This window comes from Saimiri boliviensis, chromosome 2, assembly GCF_048565385.1.
Source record: "Saimiri boliviensis isolate mSaiBol1 chromosome 2, mSaiBol1.pri, whole genome shotgun sequence".
Lineage (NCBI taxonomy): Eukaryota > Metazoa > Chordata > Mammalia > Primates > Cebidae > Saimiri > Saimiri boliviensis.
The window spans coordinates 12,225,414-12,240,001 of NC_133450.1; the positions used below are offsets into that span (position 1 = coordinate 12,225,414).

At 43.8% G+C, this 14,588-nt stretch overlaps 2 protein-coding genes and 1 pseudogene across 15 annotated transcripts in view; 2 read left to right on the top strand and 1 right to left on the bottom strand.

The window, feature by feature from the left end:
- The window catches only part of TIPIN (TIMELESS interacting protein), a 31,584-nt gene extending 19,155 nt beyond the window's left edge, over positions 1-12,429 (top strand). For 3 of the 7 annotated variants that reach the window (XM_039469073.2, XM_074392768.1, XM_074392769.1), the window contains exons 7-8: positions 4,395-4,601; positions 9,510-12,293. In XM_039469073.2, coding sequence (XP_039325007.2) covers positions 4,395-4,601; positions 9,510-9,688 — 386 coding nt within the window. In that variant the 3' untranslated portion in view covers positions 9,689-12,293. Of the gene's footprint in view, positions 1-4,394; positions 4,602-9,509 lie in introns of all 7 variants that reach the window. The other 4 variants (XM_074392771.1, XM_039469075.2, XM_039469074.2 and 1 more) reach the window with 4 other exon arrangements.
- LOC120364232 (5S ribosomal RNA) lies at positions 297-414 on the top strand (annotated as a pseudogene).
- A 194-nt stretch (positions 12,430-12,623) lies between the features above and the next one.
- Positions 12,624-14,588, bottom strand: part of DIS3L (DIS3 like exosome 3'-5' exoribonuclease) — a 46,025-nt gene continuing 44,060 nt past the window's right edge. For all 8 annotated transcript variants that reach the window (XM_074392765.1, XM_039469346.2, XM_039469345.2 and 5 more), the window contains 2 exons: positions 13,189-13,363; positions 12,624-13,097 (listed from right to left, as the gene is read on the bottom strand). In XM_074392765.1, coding sequence (XP_074248866.1) covers positions 12,789-13,097; positions 13,189-13,363 — 484 coding nt within the window. In that variant the 3' untranslated portion in view covers positions 12,624-12,788. The remainder of the gene's footprint in view (positions 13,098-13,188; positions 13,364-14,588) is intronic.

The following is a 14,588-nucleotide window of genomic DNA, read 5'->3' on the forward strand; positions in this document are numbered from 1 at the left end:
CCTGAGATCAGGAGTTGGAGACCAGCCTGGCCAACGTGATGAAACCCTGTCTCTACTAAAAATACAAAAATTAGCTGGGCACAGTGACACACAGCCGTAATCCCAGCTACTGAGAGGCTGAGGCAGGAGAAACACTTGAACTCAGGAGGCAGAGGTTGCAGTGAGCCGAGATTGTACCACTGCACTCCAGACTGGGTGACAGAATGAGACTGTCTCAAAAAAAATAAAAGTACATTACAAATTATATCAGTACAGAAGTAAATATTTAATAAACAAAATGGTCAAAACATTTTCACGTCTACAGCCATACCACCCTGAACGTGCCCTCTTGTCAGAACTCGGAAGCAAAGCAGGGTTGGGCCTGATTAGTACTTGGATGGGAGACTGCCTGGGAATACCGGGGAGCCGTAGGCTTAAAAAAGAAAAACATTTTCACTTTTGTGGTGCCTGATGAAAAAATTTTGGGGACTATTAAGATACAAATGAAGTATGTCGCACAACAAACAAAAATCTCAGATTCAGTTCCCTTATTTGTACCCTGTATTTCTGCATGCTTTTAATTCTCTGAATGGTCCATGTTAATTTATCTTTTTTTTTTTGAGACGGAGTTTCACTCCTTTTGCCCAGGCTGGAGTGCAATGGCATGATCTTGGCTCACTGTGACTTCTGCTTCCTGGGTTCAGGTGATTCTCCTGCTTCAGCCTCCTGAGTAGCTGGGACTACAGGCGCATGCCACCACACCTGACAAATTTTTGTATTTTTAGTAGAGACAGGGTTTCACCATGTTGGCCAGGTTGGTCTCAATCCCTTGACCTCGTGATTTGCCCACCTCAGCCTCCCAAAGTGCTGGTATTATAGGTGTGAACCAGCGAGCCTGGCCTAAAAACCCCATATGTTTCCTAAGTGTTTTTTTATTTTGAGACGGAGTTTCACTCTCGTTGCCCAGGATGGAGTGCAATGGCATGATCTCGGCTCACTGCAACTTCCACCTCCTGGGTTCAAGCTATTCTCCTGCCTCAGCCTCCCGAGTAGCTGGGATTACAGGCATGTGCCACCACACCTGGCTAATTTTGTATTTGTACTTGTATTTTTTTTTTTTTTTGAGATGGAGTCTCACTCTGTCGACAGGCTGGAGTGCAGTGGCGTGATCTCAGCTCACAGCAGCCTCCAACTCCTGGGTTTAAGTGATTCTCCTGCCTCAGCCTCCCGAGTAGCTGGGACTACAGGCGTCTGCCACCACATCCAGCTAATTTTTTTGTATTTTTAGTAGAGACGGGGTTTCACCATGTTGCTCAGGATGGTCTCACCTTGTGACCTCATGATCCACCTGCCTTGGCCTGCCAAAGTCTTGGGATTACAGGTGTAAGCCACCGTGCCTAGCCCTAATTTTGTATTTTTAGTAGAGATGGGGTTTCTCCATGTTGATCAGGCTGGTCTTGAACTCCTGACCTCAGGTGATCTACCCCCTGCCTCCCAGTCTCCCAAAGTGCTGGGATTACAGGTGTGACCACCGTGCCCGGCTCGTAAGTGGTTCTAATGCTTATTTTTTTTTTTTTTTTTTTTTTGAGACGGAGTTTCGCTCTCGTTACCCAGGCTGGAGTGCAATGGCACGATCTCGGCTCACCGCAACCTCCGCCTCCTGGGTTCAGGCAATTCTCCTGCCTCAGCCTCCTGAGTAGCTGGGATTACAGGCATGCACCACCATGGCCAGCTAATTTTTTGTATTTGTAGTAGAGACGGGGTTTCACTATGTTGACCGGGATGGTCTCGATCTCTTGACCTCGTGATCCACCCGTCTCGGCCTCCCAAAGTGCTGGGATTACAGGCTTGAGCCACCGCGCCCGGCTCTAATGCTTATTTTTTAACTGCTTCATCAGTGTTTCGTACATGTACTCTATCAGTATTTCCTGACAATGGAAGCCATTTTAGTTTCTTGCTTCATTTTTTTTGATGTCAGGAAGGAAAAGTGGCTTTTCATATTTTACTACTAAGTAAGAAACCTTAAAAGGGAGTTTGATTGTAAAAGGCTGAATTGGCCGGGCCCTGTGGCTCACGCCTGTAATCCCAGCTCTTAGGGAGGCAGAGGCGGGAGGATAGCTTGAGCCCAGGAGTTCGAGACCTGCCTGGGCAATATAGCGAGACCCTGTTCTCCACAAAAAGGAAAAAAAAAAAAAAAAAAAAGACAAAAAAGGCTGAATTAAGTAGCATGTGATTTTTAAATCTCACTGAAATAATTGTAAAGGTTTGTCTTTATGTTTTAAATGTTTTTTAAGTTGTAGTATGTTTCTATAATTAGCTAATATCTCAAGGCATAATATATACATAGAACAAGGATAATATATATAAACATATTTCAAATGGTGACCAGAATTGTTTGACCAACTTGTCAGATGTGATGGTTTTTTTTTTTTTTTAATTTCATCATGTGGATGATACAAATAGAAAGTAAAGTGTCAGCTTTGCTGTTTTATTTTTTCCTTGTGCTTCTGTTCTACTTACAGGCATTTTGTTATTTTGTAGAATCTTTTTTTTTGAGATAGAGTCTTGCTCTGTCACTCAGGCTAGAGTGCAGTGGCATGATCTTGGTTCACTGGAACCTCTGCTTCCCTGGTTCAAGCAAGTGTTCTGCCTCAGCCTGCTGAGTAGCTGGGATTACAGGAGTTTGCCATCACACCCAGCTAATTTTTGTACTTTTATTAGATACAAGGTTTTACCATTTTGGCCAGTTTTGTTTTTTTTTTTTGACACGGAGTTTCGCTCTTGTTACCCAGGCTGGAATGCAATGGTGCGATCTCGGCTCACTGCAACCTCTGCTTCCTGGGTTCAGGCAATTCTCCTGCCTCAGCCTCCTGAGTAGCTGGGATTACAGGGGCCTGCCACCATGCCCAGCTAAGTTTTTCTATTTTTAGTAGAGATGGGGTTTCACTGTGTTGGCCAGGCTGGTCTCAGACTCCTGACCTCGTGATTCGCGCACCTCAGCCTTCCAAAGTACTGGGATTCCAGGTGTCAGCCACTGCGTCCAGCTGTCTTTTTAAGTTGCCACTTGTGCATTTTGTTGGGGTTGTTTGGTTAAAGTAAGATGAAATCCATGTTTACTTGACTGGGTAATCAGAAATAGCTGTATGTCTGAAATTGTAAATTGAGTGGGGGCCCCATTCTCCACCCTTTTGCAATATGGATCTTGCCTATAGAGTGGCTCACAAATCAGACAGTAACTCTGTCATAAGGACAAGGGACAGTTAACTGCTGCCAGTCTTACTTTAAATATGTTAGTAAAACATAGTTTTTCTTAATTCTTAAATGAAATATAAATGAAAGATCTATTATTTACTTTCCCTACTACTGTAAATCATGTGGTGACATCCTACCTGAGTTAACTGGTTTACAGGGCTTTAAGAATTTAATATTTGGGCGCGGTGTAATCCCAGCACTTTGGGAGGCCGAGGTGGGCGTATCACGGGGTCAAGAGATCAAGACCACCCTGGCCAACATAGTGAAACCCCGTCTCTACTAAAATATAAAAAGTTAGCTGGGCGTGGTGGTGCGCGTCTGTAGTCCCAGCTACTCGGGAGGCTGAGGCAGGAGAATTGCTTGAACATGGGAGGCGGAGGTTGTAGTGAGCAGAGATCATGCCACTGCACTCCCGCCTGGCGCCTGGTGACAAAACAAGACTTTTCATTTTTCATTTGTCTGTTTTACCCTACAAAAGATAATGTCCTACATAAAATTACTTTTTACTGGCCAGATGTGGTGGGTCACACTTGTAATTAATTGCAGCACTTTTTGGGAAGCTGAGGCAGGTGGATCACCTGAGGTCAGAAGTTTGAGACCAGCCTAGCCAACATGGTGAAACCCTGTCTATATTAAAAATACAAAAACTAGCTGGGTGTGGTGGCAGGTAGCTGTAATCCCAGCTACTCAGGAGGTTGATGAAGGAGAATTGCTTGAACCTGGGAGGTGGAGGTTTCAGTGAGCCGAGATCAAGCCATTGCACTCCAGCCTGGGTGACAAGAGTGAAACTCCATCTCAAAAATAAAATAAAATTATCTTTTCCCATATAGACATTGTGGCAAACTATTGAAATGGTTTAATATAGAACAAGAATGTGGTTTGGATTCTTTAAGCTCTTTTATCTCTAATTGCAACCAATAAGTTTTGTTTCCTTTCATGTATATTTTAAATTGTATTTTCATTTGACTTAACATGCTTCTTCAAAGTGATTTATACGTATTTCTTACTTATTTGAATCAAGCATGTATTCACAACATTCTTATACCTCACAAATTGTTTCTTCAGGTCTGGCACCTTGCCACTTTAAATCCTTTTTCAGTGAAAAGCCTTTCTCTAAGTAATCTAACGCTATACATGTACTAACTTTTTCTTTCCTACTGCAGGTGAAGTTATGGAAAATAATGAACATGATGTAACTGCTAGTGAATTAGATCCCTTTTTGACAAACTCATCTGAAAGTGAGATGTTTGCTTCTGAATCAAGTAAAAGCCTAACAGAAGAGCAGCAACAAAGAATTGAGAGAAATAAACAGCTGGCCTTGGAAAGAAGGCAGGCAAAGCTGCTGAGTAATAGTCAGTCCCTAGGAAATGGTAAATTTTATGCCAGATTGTATGTGCTACTGTTAATATATAAAGGACATGTTAGAAATTTTAACTTCGTTGCTAGCCCCCAAAATAAAATACTTCTAGGAGTAGAAAAGTGTGATACTAAGTTTATGTATATTTTAGAGACAATGTGTGTGAGAGAAGAGAGAGACAATGTATGTGTTTCTCAAAGAATAGATAAATCCATGATGGTTTTCTGGATAGCTGAGTACCTCTTAAAAAATTATTTTAATCACTTGGCTGGGCACAGTGGTTCATGCCTGTAATCCCAGCACTTTGGAAGGCCTAGGTGGGAGGATCACCTGAGGTCAGGCGTTCAAGACTAACCTGGCCAACATGGTGAAACCCCGTCTCTACTAAAAATATAAAAATTAACTAGGCATAGTGATGTGTGCCTGTCATCCCAGCTACTTGGGAAGCTGAGGCAGGAGAATTGCTTGAACCCAGGAGGCAGGGGTTGCAGTGAGCTGAGATTGTCCCATTGCACTCCAGCCTGGGTGACAAGAGCAAAACTCTGTCTCAAAAAAATAAATAAATAAATAAACAAAAGAGGCCAGGCGAATTGGCTCATGCCTGTAATCCCAGTACTTTGGGAGGCTAAGGTGGGTGGATCATGAGGTCAGGAAATCGAGACCATCCTGGCCAACATGGTAAAACCCCATCTCTACTAAAAATATGAAAATTAGCCAGGCATGGTGGTGTGTGCCTGTAATCCCAGCTACTCCAGAGGCTGAGGCAGGAGAATCACTTAAACCCCAGAGGCGGAGGCTGCAGTGAGCTGAGATCACGCCACTACACTCCAACCTGGGCGACGGAGTGAGACTCCGTCCCTCTCCCCCTCAAATAATGCTTTTTCTTGTGTTTCGTCACTTGTTAGCGGTACTTTTTTTTGTTTGTTTGCTTTTATTTTTGTTTTTTTTTTTTTTTTTTGAGATGGAGTTTCGCTCTTGTTACCCAGGCTGGGGTGCAATGGCGCAATCTCTCGGCTCACCGCAATCTCTCGGCTCACCGCAACCTCCATCTCCTAGGTTCAGGCAATTCTCCTGCCTCAGCCTCCTAAGTAGCTGGGATTACAGGCACGTGCCACCATGCCCAGCTAATTTTTTGTATTTTTAGTAGAGACGGGTTTCACCATGTTGATCAGGATGGTCTCGATCTCTTGAACTCGTGTTCCACCCGCCTCGGCCTCCCAGAGTGCTGGGATTACAGGCTTGAGCCACCGCGCCCGGCCTGTTAGCTGTACTTTTAGAAGTAGCTGTTTAATTTGCCCATCTATAGAGCATCCCCATCTCACTTCTAAAACTGCCTCAAAATTAGTTTTATTTAAAAATATATTATGACGACTATTTTTAGAAACGTTCTCAATCTGTTACCCTGGCTAGAGTGCAGTGGTGTGATCTTGACTCACTGCAGCCTTGAACTTCTGGTCTCAAGCAGTCCTGCAGTGTTGGCCTCCCAAAGTGCTGCGATTATAGGTGTGAGCCACTGTACCTGGCCTAAATTTGCTGTTTTTTTTTTTTTTTTTCTTTCTCTTTGTGAATACCAGTAATATCAGGATATAAATTTGCTGTTTTTTTTTTTTTTTTTTTTTTTTTTGAGACGGAGTTTCGCTCTTGTTACCCAGGCTGGAGTGCAATGGCGCGATCTCGGCTCACCGCAACCTCCGCCTCCTGGGTTCAGGCAATTCTCCTGCCTCAGCCTCCTGAGTAGCTCGGATTACAGGCACGTGCCACCATGCCCAGCTAATTTTTTGTATTTTTAGTAGAGACAGGGTTTCACCATGTTGATCAGGATGGTCTCGATCTTTCGACCTCGTGATCCACCCGCCTCGGCCTCCCAAAGTGCTGGGATTACAGGCTTGAGCCACCGCGCCCGGCCTAAATTTGCTGTTTTTAACACAGATTGTGGGTTTGGAAACTACATAACCAAGTTTGTTAAAACTATATTTAGAAAGAATTGCAAGCTGGTTTTGAATGAAGTAAGCAGATTGCATATATTTTTCTCAGTTTCCAATTCAGTTTTTCCTTTCAAAATGGAAAAATAAGAATTATAGGCCCAGCACAGTGCCTCTTGCCTGTAATCCCAGCATTTTGGGAGGCTGAGGCAGGCAGATCACTTGAGCCTGGAAGTTCAAGACTAACTTGGGCAACAGAGTCCCTGTCTCTACAAATAATAATAATAATAAGTAGATACCATGTTGTAAAAGAAGCTTCATCCGGGTTGGGTGTGGTGGCTCACACCTGTAATCTCAGCACTTTGAGTGGCTGAGGCAGGCAGATCACCTGAGGTTGGGAGATCGAGACCAGCCTGACCAACATGGAGAAACCCCATCTCTACTTAAAAATACAAAATTAGCCGGGCGCGGTGGCTCAAGCGTGTAATCCCAGCACTTTGGGAGGCCGAGGCGGGTGGATCACGAGGTCGAGAGATCGAGACCAAACTGGTCAACATGGTGAAACCCCGTCTCTACTAAAAATACAAAAAATTAGCTGGGCATGGTGGCACATGCCTGTAATCCCAGCTACTCAGGAGGCTGAGGCAGGAGAATTGCCTGAACCCAGGAGGCAGAGGTTGCGGTGAGCCGAGATTGCCCCATTGCACTCCAGCCCGGGTAACAAGAGCGAAACTCCGTCTAAAAAAAAACAAAAATTTCAAGTGAAAATTATTTTGGCTACCTTTTTTTTTTTCCCCAGTTAGGTTGAATTTTCTTTCTTTCTTTTTTTTTTTTGAGACGGAGTCTCACTCTGTAGTGCAGTGGTGCGATCTTGGCTCACTGCAACCTCTGCCTCCCAGATTTCCCAGGTTCAAGCAATAACCCTGCCTCAGCCTCCTGAGTAGGCTCCTCCTCCTGAGTGGTGTCACCACACCTGGCTAATTTTTTTTTTTTTTTTTTGAGACAGAGTTTCGCTCTTGTTACCCAGGCTGGAGTGCAATGGCGCGATCTCGGCTCACCGCAACCTCCGCCTCCTGGGTTCAGGCAATTCTCCTGCCTCAGCCTCCTGAGTAGCTGGGATTACAGGCACGTGCCACCACGCCCAGCTAATTTTTTGTATTTTTAGTAGAGACGGGGTTTCACCATTTTGACCAGGATGGTCTCGATCTCTCGACCTCGTGATCCACCCGCCTCGGCCTCCCAAAGTGCTGGGATTACAGGCTTGAGCCACCGCGCCCGGCCCACCTGGCTAATTTTTGTATTTTTAGTAGGAATGGGGTTTCACTGTGTTGGCCAGGCTGGTCTTGAACTCCTGACCTCATGATCCACCCACCTTAGCCTCCCAAAGTGCTGGGATTACACACATTAGCCACTGCGCCTGGCTGAATTTACTTTTTCTTTATAATTGGATGTTTTATTAGTACTATGTGAAACATTACATGAAGATAGCATCATTCTTGATGGCAGTGGCTTCTTTGCTGTCAATATCAAGTATACGTGGCAATTGGTATTTAAAGCTCACCTTTTGTTTATCATATACAACTTAAAATTTGTCCAAATGGAAATAAGTACCTTAAAGTTTCTTATGGATCACTCTGACATACAACTTAAACGTATTTCATTTTTATTAGACCTCTTTCTCGTAGTTTTGCTTTTTTTTTTTTTTTAAGATGTAGCCTTTTTCTGTCACCCTGGCTGGAGTGCAGTGGCTGATCTTGGCTCACTGCAGCCTCCACCTGCCAGGTTCAAGTGATTCTCCTGCCTTAGCCTCCCGAGTAGCTGGGATTACAGGTGTGCTTCATCACACCCGGTTAAGTTTTGTATTTTTTTTTTTTTTTGGATTGCAGCCATTTATTGAAATTGGAGACATTTTTTAATCTTCTTGAGACTCCATATCAGGCTGTCTACAAAGTCCACTGGGAGGCCGAGGATCATTTGAGCCCAGGAGTTTGAGGCTGTGGTGAGCCTCAAAGGGCCACCGCACTACAGCCTGGGTGAGGAAAGACCCTTTCAAGGGCCAAACTGCATGCAAGTTTTGTATTTTTTGTAGAGATGGGGTTTCACCTTATTGGCCAGGCTGGTCTCGAATTCCTAGCCTTGAGTGATCTGCCTGCCTTGGCCTCCCAACATGTTAAGATTACAGGTATGATCCACTGTGCCCAGCCAGGGGTAGTTTTGATTTTGAATGAGAACAGTTAAATTTGACTATGATCCGAGAGTGTGAGTTTAATAACATTCAAAAATCCTTTTGCTTTTTTTCTTTTTGGCGACAGAGTCTCACTTTGTCACTCAGGCTGGAGTGCAGTGGTGCGATTACAGTTCACCACCACACCCAGCTAATTTTTTTCTTTTTTGATGTTTTGTTGAGATGGGGGTCTCACTGTGTGGCCCAGGCTGGTCTTGAACTCCTGAGATCAAGTGATTCTCCTACCTCAGCCTCCCAAAGTGTTTGGATTGGACCTGGCCTCTTTTACGTTTCAAATGGATCTTATAGATGTATAAACATGGGTTTATTGGCTAGGCGTGGTGGCTCATGCCAGTAATCCTAGCACTTTGGGAGGCTGAGGTGGGCGGATCACCTGAGGTCAAGAGTTTGAGACAAGCCTGGCCAAATAGTGAAACCCCGTCTCTACTAAAAATATAAAAATTAGCTAGGTGTGTTGGTGAACGCCTGTAATCCCAGTTACTTGGGAGGCTGAGGTAGGAGAATCGCTTAAACCCAGGAAGCAGAGGTTGGAGTGAGCCAATATTGCGCCATTGCGCTTCAGCCAGGTGACAGAGTGAGACTCCATCTCAAAAAAAAAAAAAAAAAAGGTTTATTTAGAAGAAAGTGATCATCATTAACATTAAGTGATCATAGATTTTATTTTATTAAACTAAGCTTTTGTAGAGGTTTGTTCTTATGTGGTAAGATTGGATCAGGTACTTATAATGAATAATAATGGTATGATTTCTTTCAGATACATTAATGAACATACCCAGGGCACAGACAGTTGAAGAGCTTAATACGGATGAGGATCAAAAGGAGGAGTCAAATGGATTAAAAGAAGACATTGTAGACAATTCATGTAATCATACTAATACTTTAAATGCAGAGGAGGAATTAAAATTAGGGGAAACACTCCTGGACCAATCTTAAAAATGTGCAACAGTAACTTGATGCTTCATCCAGAAATACTGCTGAAGCTGGTTAGGTTTCCATTAAGAGAAAATGTGTCTGTTAACTCACCATCCTGCAAGCTTGGTGTTACTATGCATTTTTCTTCTTTGAGTGAAAATCCTTAGGTAGTAAAACATTTTTACAGATTATTGTTTAAAATCTCGTAATCTGGTATTTGTTTATAATTATGCTTGTCCCTTTAGTTAAATCTGTTCTCTTTAGTGTTTGTTTTTATGTAGGTATTTCTTCATAAAATGATTAGTTGGTAATAAGCAGTTTCTTCTGCTGCTCATCGGTTATTGAATGCTTTGTTTTCACTAATTTTGGGAGGTTTTGTTTTTGTTTTTTACTGCTCCTTGCAGAGCAGGGCTAACCCATGGACAGTGTACCCAGAGTAGCCTGGGTGAAGTTTTAACATGTACATATATATTGAATATTAATGTCAATTTTTTTCAAGGAAGTAAAAATTATCTTAAAAGCTATCTACAGGCTTTATGGGTTTTCATTGCTATTTAGTTCTGGAGTTTATACTTTTGGTAAATATAGGCTTTTACATGTTTTTTAAGGAATTGTTTTAATTTAAAAGGTCACATGAAAGGCTTATATATTGCCTGGCTCTTGTAGGAAATAGGGTAGTTCAAAGAATGCTTTTTGATAACTTACTGACTAGTTGGAGTGAAACTTGTAAAGTATCATGGGGAACATAGCATCTAAGGAGGATTCATAGGAAAGACTGCATTTGGTGGAGGAGATTCCAAGTATTGGGAAGCACTTGTACAATAATGATAAATAACGATTGAGGGGATAAGGGAGATTTTAGGAATGCTGATTTTGAGGCTAGAAGCGTTAGGGCCAAATTGCGAGACGACTTGATTGGAGGGGGTGGGTGTGTGTGTGTCTCACTGTCACTTAGGCTGGAATAGTGGCCCAGTTACTGCAGCCTGAAAGTCCTGGGGCCCAAGCTATCCTCTTGCCTTAGCTTCCCAAGTAGCTGCGACTGCAGGCATGTATCACCATGCCTGGCTAATTTTTAAATTTTTGTAGATGGTGTCTCACTATGTTGACCAGGATGGTCCTGGACTCCTGGCCTCAAGTGATCTTCCATGGCACTTGGCCTCTCACCTTCTTTTCCCTTGGGGAAAGGGGAGAATGATGGTGCTTTAGTGGCTTACATCTACAAAGCCAGGACACGCAGGTGTCTTTTCTTCAGGGTTTCTGACTTCAGGTGGGGATAGGGAGTGAAAAAGATGGTTTGATTGAAAAGCCAGGAAGTTAAGCACAAGGATAACCTCTGGGATGAGGTAGGGGAGGGGATTGTGGGCCTGCTGGGAACTGCCACAGGGACGGGCCAAGAGGCATGTTTATCAGGAGAACTGTTGGTACCTACAGCCAGTAGGGGATCAGCTAGAAGATGGAGAGCAGTTTCAAGGTGCCACGAATGCCTACAGAAACTGCTTCCTCAAGAGGGCCTATTCCTGCTTCTCTCTACCCTCACAAAACTGTATTAAATAACCGAGAAAGAAGAGTTAAACTTTTTTGAGACAACAGTTTCACTCTGTTGCCCAGGCTGGAGTACAGTGGGGCAATCTCGGCTCACTGTAACGTTCGCCTTCCAGGTTCAAGCAATTCTTTGCCTCAGGCTCCCGAGTAGCTGGGATTACAGGTGCCTGTGACCATGCCTGGCTAATTTTTTTTTGTATTTTTAGTAGAGACAGGGTTTCACCATCTTGGCCAGGCTGGTCTTGAACTCCTGACCTCATGATCCACCTGCCTCAGCCTCCCAAAGTGCTGGGATTATAGGTGTGAGCCACAGTGCCCAGCCAAGAGTTAATTTTTCTAGTAGGGGGTTTGCTGGCAAAGTAACATGTTTCCAACAAGGGGAAGGTCAGTGCACCTCCTCCAGGTGGGAGGGTGGGAAGGGAGACCTGTGACAGAACTTTCCCTGCACACCCTACCACCTGGCCTGTGTCCTATTCCCAACTAGTACTGGAGACAGCAGGGAAGGGTTGAGCCAAATAGGAAACAGGAGTTTTGTTTTGTTTTGTTTTTTGAGACGGAGTTTCGCTCTTGTTACCCAGGCTGGAGTGCAATGGGGTGATCTCGGCTCACCGCAACCTCCGCCTCCTGGGTTCAGCAATTCTCCTGCCTCAGCCTCCAGAGTAGCTGGGACTACAGGCGTGCACCACCCTGCCCACCTAATTTTTGTATTTTTAGTAGAGACGGGGTTTCACCATGTTGACCAGGATGGTCTCGATCTCTTGACCTTGTGATCCACCCGCCTCGGCCTCCCAAAGTGCTGGGATAACAGGCGTGAGCCACCGCGCCCAGCCGGAAACAGGAGTTTTTAAGTGGAGAGGTGGACTCAGGACTAAGTCTTACTATCTGAAAGTGACTAAAAATTACTGGACAGATGTCAAAGTCCATTTGTCCTATGACCCAAATGGATTAGTAATTACTGGAAAAAATAAAACATTCAAAAGAACTTTGAGACAAGATAACCAATAATTTTGGGTTTATTAAAATTATTAAAAAGGGGCTAGCAGCCGGGCACGGTGTCTCAAGCCTGTAATCCCAGCACTTTGGGAGGCTGAGGCGGGTGGATCACGAGGTCGAGAGATCGAGACCATCCTGGTCAACATGGTGAAACCCCGTCTCTACTAAAAATACAAAAAACTAGCTGAGCATGGTGGCGCGTGCCTGTAATCCCAGCTACTTAGGAGGCTGAGGCAGGAGAATTGCCTGAACCCAGGAGGCGGAGGTTGCGGTGAGCCGAGATCGGGCCATTGCACTCCAGCCTGGGTAACAAGAGTGAAACTCCATCTCAAAAAAAAAAAAAAAAAAAGGGGGGGGCTAGCAATCTGCAGAGCCACCATTTACTGTCCACTCATTACTGAAAACTCAGTTAACAAAGTGACCTAATTATACTTCATTTAATGCAAGTTTAATGAGTAAGAGAACATTTTACATGTATGTGAAATAGTTACCCAGTCCTGATCGACTAGAGTGACACATATTAAATGTTAGGTTTGAAAAGACTGTAAAAGATTCACATGTGACAGCTTAGTGAAGTAAGAGTCTTTCATATTCCATAATTGTTTGAAACATCCAGGAGAGCTAGGTCCTTTATCTCCTCTAGAAGTGCGTATAGGCTCCTTCCCTTTGTTTGACAATATTCTTGATATTCTTCCTGAATGATGTTTACTTTGACTTTTTGGGCAAGCTGAGCTTCTTCCACAGATTTAGTTACTTCTTTCACTAACTCACTCTTCAGCAAGGCGGAACTCTGGTGAAAAAGTTCTGTATTTGGTATCTTGTATGGTTTGTTACTTATTATTTCAAGTCGGATGGTATCAGAATGGCAGCGTGAGGCCTGTATGAATATTCTTACCTAGCATAGAGAAGGAAATACATTACTAAATCATACTATTTGTTCTTTGCATTTAAAATATTAATAATACTTAACAGAAATATAGACTTACGGTTACATGGTCAAACAAATGAAATGTAACAGATTCCCCATCTGTTGTAGTAGAGGTAATTTTGTTTTGAAATCGTTGAAGGGATCCTGGTTTCCATTCAGAACGGCTGTCTGGGCCACATGAGATGACTAAACCATCTTTATTTTTTAGATAAGCAGCACCTTTAATCCCAAACCTGTATTTTGGCCAGGATATAAATCCAGAGACAATGTATTCTTAGTACACAGATTTTTTTTTTTTTTTTTTTTTTTTTTTTGAGATAGTCTTGTTTTGTTGCCAGGTGCCAGGCTGGAGTGCAGTGGCGCAGTCTCAGCTCACAGCAACCTCTCCCTCCCAGGTTCAAATAATTCTCCTGCCCCAGCCTTCCCAAGGAGCTGTGACTACAGGCGTGCGCCACCACACCCAGCTTATTTTTTTTTTCTTTTTGTAGTTTAGTAGAGACGGGGTTTCATCATCATGTTGGCCAGGATGGTCTTGATCTCTTGACCTCGTGATCCGCCTGCCTTGGCCTCACAAAGTGCTGGGATTACAGGCGTGAGCCACCATGCCTGGCTGTACACAGATCTCATATGCTTATCTAGAATACTAGTTTTTCTCCTAGATTAAAAACAAATCACTTTTCCTGTGATTTACCTCCAAGAATTTATTTCACCTTAGCAGATGGAAACAAAGTGTTTTGCTGGATTAGAAAGACCCTAAAATGGATATAGATTAATATACATATGTATTCTAATCTTCACTTTTTTTTTTTTTTTGAGACAGAGTCTTGCTCTGTTGCCCAGGCTGGAGTGCAATGGCACAGTCTTGGCTCACTGCAACCTCTGCCTCCTGGGTTGAAGCAGTTCTCCTGCCTCAGCCTCCCGAGTAGCTGGGATTATAGGCATGCACCACCACGCCTGGCTAACTTTTGTATTTTTAGTAGAGACGGGGTTTCTCCATGTTGGCCAGGCTGGTCTTGAACTCCTGACCTCAGGTGATTCTCCCACCTCGGCCTCCCAAAGTGCTGGGATTACTGGCATGAGCCACTGCTCCTGGCCTCCAATCTTGACATTTATGTTCTGAATTATACAATACATTATGTACATATGGTAACAAGTTGCTTAAATTTTTTTTTTAGTTTTTCTGAGATGGAGTCTTGCTCTCAGGCTGGACTGCAGTGGTGCGATCTCAGCTCACTACCATCTCTGCCTCATGGGTTCAGGTGATTCTCCTGCCTCAGCCTCCTGAGTAGCTGGGATTATAGGTGCATGTCACCATGCCCGGCTAATTTTTGGATTTTTAGTAGAGATGGGGTTTCACCATGTTGGTCAGGTTAGTCATGAACTCCTGATCTTGTGATCTGCCTGCCTTGGCCTCCCAAAGTGCTGGGATAACAGGCATGAGCCACCGCGCCCAGCCTG